This window comes from Nannobrachium achirus (genome assembly GCF_963921795.1).
Source record: "Nannobrachium achirus genome assembly, chromosome: 4".
In the NCBI taxonomy this organism is placed as follows: Eukaryota; Metazoa; Chordata; class Actinopteri; order Myctophiformes; family Myctophidae; genus Nannobrachium; species Nannobrachium achirus.
Genome location: NC_137813.1, coordinates 59,616,662 through 59,623,824, shown reverse-complemented (window position 1 = coordinate 59,623,824; position 7,163 = coordinate 59,616,662). Strand labels below are relative to the sequence as shown.

At 45.4% G+C, this 7,163-nt stretch overlaps 1 protein-coding gene across 1 annotated transcript; it reads left to right on the top strand.

The window, feature by feature from the left end:
* Nucleotides 1-5,973: 5,973 nt before the first annotated feature.
* Nucleotides 5,974-6,657, top strand: LOC308283043 (putative nuclease HARBI1; the record flags this gene model as incomplete). Its single annotated transcript, XM_080723428.1, has 1 exon — nt 5,974-6,657. One exon carries the CDS (start codon nt 5,974-5,976, stop codon nt 6,655-6,657), a length of 684 nt encoding a protein of 227 aa, XP_080579554.1.
* Nucleotides 6,658-7,163: the final 506 nt, after the last annotated feature.

Below are 7,163 nucleotides of genomic sequence, written 5' to 3'. Positions count from 1 at the left end.
ACAGTCTAAGACACAACCCGTCATGCTATAAGGCTGTGCCCTGCTGCTTCCAACGCTGTTGTGTCCATACCGTCTTCGCTGTAGGGCTACAATTAGTTATATAATAGGCTAATGAATCAAATGGACCCTCATCATGGGTCTGTCACTTAGGCACATGATAACATAGCCTAGCCTACCCATGATGAGGACGAGGGTCCATTTGGTGCCTAACTTCCAACAGGCTCCCAATGCGCTATATTGACAAGTCCGCGGTCAAGTTCAAGTGACACGACGGGATATGTGTTGTACTGTGGAGTCAGTGCTCCGGGTTCTGTCCCCACCGGCTCTTCAGATTAGCAGCTAAACTGACTGTAGGCTACAAACCTCTTGTTTTAATTTGAATCTCTAATTGCAAGTTTTAAGCGCTGGTAGGCTATAACTGACTGGCTGCACAAAAACCTTGTTTTGATTTTAAAATCTATGTGACAACTGCTCGTCTTGAATATTTATTAATTTGTAGACTATAGTGCATCGGTTCTCAAAATCATACTGCCTGGTGTCTTTCATAGATCTCCAGATATGCTGAAACGGGGATCGAACCCTAAGCGCTTACTTAACAGTCGAAGACACAACTCGTCATGCTATAAGGCTGCGCTCTGCAGTATAAACGCTGTCTTCGCTGTAATAACTATAGGGCTACAATTAGTTATATAACAATGAATCAAATGGACCGGGTCTGTCACTCAGACAGAGAGTATACTCTCTGAGTTACATGATAACATACCCATGATGAGGACGAGGGTTCATTTGGTGCCTAACTTCCAACAGGCTGCCAAGGCGCTATATTGACAAGTCCACGGTCAAGTTCAAGTGACACGACGGGATATGTGTTGGACTGGGGATTAAGTGCTCCGGGTTCTTTCCCCACCGGCTCTTCAGCGTATGCATTATACTGTCTATAACTTAGAATTTGCGGACCTGGAACTCCCTGAAGGATAAATCTTTACACTCATATAAAAACAAAGGATATTTTGAAATATCAGTCACTTCCTCGTTATTTTTTCATGTGTGTGCACACGCACACACGCGCACAGACATGTACCATTGTATTTATTTTATTTTATGTAATATAAATATATAGGCCTGTGTATATTTTTAAAGCAGGTGTGAACACTGCCGTACACTTCACTTTGTTCAATTAGATAGATAGATAGATAGATAGATAGATAGATAGATAGATAGATAGATAGATGGATGGATGGATGGATGGATGGATGGATGGATGGATAGATGGATAGACAGATAGACTTTACATCAGCTCTAGTGGGCTTTTACTCTAAATGCACTCTTTCCTTGTAGCAAACAGGTGTATTCAAGTAGCAATCACAATTAATTGCACAGCCATGGCCTTTAAAACCCTGGGGTTGGAGCAGAAATTCAGAACACAAAATGGCAAAGGCAAAGGCAAAAAGCAAAAGACCTGCACCTGCAGAAGAACAAGAACAAGAACAAGAACAAGAACAAGAACAAGAAGAACAACATGAAAGCCAACAACCCCAGAAGAAAAAAAGGAGCAAAACATTTAACCACGAAGAGCTGGGGTTCCTGCTGGAGGGGATCATGGCAAATCGTGGGCGGCTGTTTGGGGGGACAAGTGGGCCAAAAGACCTAGAGAATCGCAAGAAAATATGGATGGCCATAGCCAGGTCAATGGCCCCCTCCAGTCCCTGTGGCCTGCGGGAGTGGTGGTCGGTGAGGAAAAAGTGGCAGGACTGGAGCAGCCTGGTCAGAAAAAAAAGAGCAAAATAACAAGGGAGGCCAAGGCCACTGGTGGTGGGCCAAAATCACCTGATGTCCTCACCCCTGATGAGGAGAAGGTGCTTGAGATTTTGAGCAAGGAAGCCGTGGAGGGGATTGAAGGTGGGATTGATATGGCTGGGGGGGATGGGCTATCCTCTGCTGAGGAGGAAGAACAGAGGGAGGTCACCGCAGGGGCCACAGCAGCAACAGCAGCCTCCCTCCCCAGCAGTTTTGACATCCCAGCCCCAGCATCCAGCACTGGCAGTGAGCAATCCCGGGCAGGCCGTGGCCAGCACCGGCAACCCAGAAGGGCAGGCCGGTCCAGGAGGTGGAGTGCCGCCAGGGCCATGCTGGCGCCACCAGTGAGAGAGGAGCCCTGCAGGTGTGGAGTGGCCCTGCTGGAGAGCGAGGCCCAGAAAATGGAGGTGCTGAGGGGAATTCAGGCCCATCTGGCACAGATTGTGGCCTTGAAAACAACAGAACTTGATCAAACTGAGGCCCATAGGGCTGAACTTTTGGCCCTGAAAAGGAGGAAGCTGGAGCTTCAGGAGAGGATGATGCTCCTTTCAGAGGCTGAGTTCATCCAGGGTGTGCTGTGCATTTGCCCAAAGCTCAAGGTAGGTTAAATGTAGCCTGACATAGCCATACAATTCTGAAGTTAACTGCATGTATTAGTCCCTTAACATGGGTGGATAGTTTAGCTGTGCTATAGGAGGTTAACATTCTTGTGAGTGATATGCTATGATTTATATTGACAACTAGATGACAGTGATGTCCCTTTGACCCCAGCTATGAGCCACAGCTTGCTACTTTCTACCCTATTAGTCTACTAGCCAGAATGTGAACCCGGACATATTGAGTACAGTAAGGTTTTATGTTAGAAATGTTGAGTATGGGTCCCCAGCATGTAGAAACTGCCGGATGCTAACTTGTATATGTTGAGCAATTTTCATAATCAGCCGCTAAAGTTGGTGTCCCATTAACTTTACATTACAGGAAAAATAAGTAAAAAAATAATCTGCTTTAAGTAGCATATGAGGGGTCTAACTAGGGGTATTTCATGATTCTGAATCCATTGCAAGCATCCGTTTTGCATGAAAAACATTCCTTGGGCTAAAACGGACCCCAGAAACATGTGAAAAGTGATGATTCGGCACTTTTAATCACTAAACCAAGGCCGATATTTCGACAAGGAATGATTTTCGTGCAAAACGGATGCTTGCAATGGATTCAGAATCATGAAATACCCCTAGTTAGACCCCTCATATGCTACTTAAAGCAGATTAATTTTTTGCTTATTTTTCCTGTAATGTAAAGTTAATGGGACACCAACTTTAGTGGCTGATTATGAAAATTGCTCAACATATACAAGTTAGCATCCGGTGGTTTTTATATGCTGGGGACCCATACTCAACATTTCTAACATAAAACCTTACTGTACTCAATATGTCCGGGTTCACAATGGGGCTCAATGGGCTGGCAAGCGGACTATATACCAGTATTGAATAAATGAAATGCAAAGGCTTCTTAATTGTTAAACAAAGTTTATAAAGTCCATACGTTTCCCATGCATAATCAACCATATCCAGTTCCATTTCACTAATCAACCTCTCTATTGCAGATGATGCAGATGCTGGACCCAGTGGACCCCAGTGATGGGAGGATTGTGTTTTTTTTTTGTTTTTTGTTTGTTTTTTGTTTTTCAGTTTAAAGTATTTCAGTGTTTTTATTTGGATTTTGCCCATCTTGTGGCATGTTTTTGTTGCAGTAACTAATAAAAAGTACTTAACACTGGTTCCTTTTCAACTGTCTTGTGTGAATCCCAGCTTTGGTGTTAGGTCCTCTTCCAGTCCTAATCAGAACAGCTTATGTTGGATGCCACATGCATGGTGGCACTGAGCTTGTTTTACTTTACTTACTACTTTGTTTGTTTTCCTGTTATACTTGTTTATTGGGGCCAATAACATCCATGGTACATTCTGTTTAAACCATCTGATTCTGAACATCTAGAATCCAGTGCTGCAATGTCTAAGTGTTACCAGAATGGTTTAATTATACCAGCATCCTGAATTCACCTGCTGACATGTCACTAAAGAGGTCAGATTCTTGAAGTAGGCTGTGTTTGATTTGTACTTGGACCAGGCTGTTCAAATAAACATTCAACTGACCATGAGCTGCCTGAAAATCACTGGCATACATGTCAAACAACTTGCTAAATGCTGGTTCAGCTGTTATATTAAGTTTGTGGAGGAGACTGTGCTCTATTTACCCTTAGGTGCCCATGAACTGTGCAAACCGTTACTTCTGATTCTCTGCAAATATTAGATTGTGGATTTTAATAAAAAAAGGTATTGGTACACACAGTGACAGCCACACACATGCACGCGCCCGTGCGCCCTCTGAGATAGCTAGATAGATCATTAGCCTACGGGGAGGAAAAACATGCATCATAGATACCAGCGGCGTCAGTTCAGAAAAGCATTCAATTATAATAAACACATACAGGACATGTAAGGGCATTACTTTTTTCATATACAACAGAATGTAATTATATACCCGTGTCAAGCGTTATTTTGTAAGTCAAATAGAAATATATTTATTTAACCCATGTCATACAACATAAACAGTCAGCAAAACATTTTCAGTTTGCTAGAAACTAATATTCCATAGTATCAGCAACTCCAGTATGAAGTGTAAGCGTTCTAGCCTGGCTCCAGCCAATAGACCCGCCCACTCTCTGAGTGAAGCCCCAGCGTAGAGTCTTGAAAATCAGGCTATAAGCGTTCCCCTCCAATCGGTAGCAGTGACTTATGGTACCTCCCCAAAGAAGTCTATACTGACCAATCAGAGAATGGCGGCGTCTCCGAGGTGCAAATAAAACGCAGCAGTCTGCGATATGTTCTCAATCTAAACTCAACTGAGTCAGAAGGAGCCATGGCAAGAACCAAGCAGACAGCTCGTAAATCCACCGGCGGAAGCAGCTCGCCACCAAGGCGGCTTGTAAGAGCGCGCCGGCAACCGGTGGAGTGAAGAAGCCTCACCCGGTACAGTGGCAGTGGCTCTGAGGGAGATCCGTCGTTACCAGAAATCCACCGAGCTGCTGATCCGCAAGCTGCCCTTCCAGCGCCTGGTGAGGGAGATCGCCCAGGACTTCAAGACCGACCTGCGCTTCCAGAGCTCCGCCGTCATGGCTCTGCAGGAGTCAGCCGAGGCTTATCTGGTCGGTCTGTTTGAAGACACCAACCTGTGCGCCATCCACGCCAAGCGGGTGACCATCATGCCCAAAGACATCCAGCTGGCCCGTCGTATCCGTGGAGAACGTGCTTAAATCTTTGTCATCGTCTTAACCACAAAGCGGCTCTTTTAAGAGCCACACACTTTATTTTTAAAGAGTTATTCATTAAGATGACTTGGTCTATCACTACAGTAATACTTTGACGAAATACTTGCGCTCGCAAACCAATTTATGCATACTGCGCACAATGTGACATGCAATGTGATTTCTGAAATGACACAATCACGTTATGAACATGCATAAAGCCAAGAAATTGTGACTATTAGACAATACATTCCAAAATGACACACACACACACACACACACACACACACACACACACACACACACACACACACACACACACACACACTCTCTCTTAGGTCAAACATGTATATTATAACATGCATGGTGTAATGATCTTTCATCTATATTATGGTTTGCAGACATGAGATACAGCCCGCATATCATGGGTTAGACTGATACAATCTAAGAAAAGTGTGAAACCAACTAAAAGCCTGTAAGCTATTAGTCCATTTAAAATGATCTGTGTTAAATACATTGCCACTACACTAACACACCCTCTTTAAGTTTATTCATAGTAGTTGTTAATACTAATATTACATGCAGATCAACTCTTTACTTTCGTGCCTGTTGCTAAGGTATGGCAGCGCCATAGCTTGCCATACCCAATTGACGCCTCTGATAGATACATTCTACCACTCCCCCACTCAGATGAGACAGCAGGAAACAATCAAGTGATTGACTGCCTGTCTATATCAAGGCACGTCTCCCTCACACTTGTGTGAGATAGAATGGCTGCTAGACATTTTATTCTCGCTCAACGGCGTCGCCGTGCGCGGAGTCAAATCACGTATGTGAATGCCTTTTGCAGAGAGCACCTATGTCATTTAGATACGATGACAGACCGTGCTCTGATAGGCCGATATAGGCTGCCTAGGGCAGAGATCCTGCGCCTCGTCGAGGTGGTAGCCCCCCATGTTAGGAGACCAACCCAGCGAAACTTCGCGCTCAGTCCGGAGGTGCAGGTCCTGGCTGCGCTGCGTTTTTACGCATGTGGGAGCATCTTCCACATGGTGGGAGATGGCACCGCCCTGAGCAAGGCATCGGTGTCACGGTGTGTGGCAGCCGTGACGCCGATCCTCGTGCGCCATGCACGGCAGCACATCCAGCTGCCCACCACCAGGGAGGAGGTCCGTGCAGTCCAACAGGGGTTCTACGACATGGCTGGGATCCCTCGGGTGATGGGTTTGCTGGATGGCACCCTGATTCCACTCCGCAACCCAGTCCTGGTGGACCCGTGCTGGGTGTGCAGGAAGCACTTCACAGCACTGAATGTGCAGGTGGTGGTGGATGACGTCGGCCTGATCAGGGACATCGTCGCCAGATGGCCAGGAGCAACCCATGATGCCTTCATGTGGGAGAATTCCGCTGTGGGAGAGAGAGCGGCCAGGGGAGAGTATGGCGCAAGCTTTTTCCTCGGCGACAGTGGCTATGCCCTCCGCACCTACCTGATTACACCGGTGCCGGAGCCAGAAACACCAGCGGAGGAAGCCTTCAATGAGACATACCATGTTATGTAGATGTAATAACATCTATTACTTTATAGGTCTATTTGACACCATATTGCAGAGAATTGGTCCTCAAGGTGGGGTCACAGGAGTCCCAGGGGATCTTTCTGTGGCCACCGCGGACGCGAGATTCGAACCCGAGGCCCTAGCATGTCAATCCAACACGCAACTAGTCATGCTATTAAGGCTGTGTATTAATTCTGCAAGCCTGTTGTCCATTCCGTCTTTGCTGGAGCTTGTGTTGTGGTGCGCTATTTCTCAGTAGCCTATATCAAAGCAAGCAACACGCATAACATAAAACATATAGGCCTAGTTCACCTTTGTACTATATATAAATATATAGTTCACTTGTTTATTTTGTATAGCAGGTGTATAGAATAGCAGCTAAACTGACTGTACCAAACCCCTTGTTTTAATTTGAAACATGCAAAGCTGCTGTTGCCTGTATAGGTAGGCTTATAACTGACTGCACAAATGGACTTAACTGCCCGTCTTAAATATGTATTTATTTTATTTAA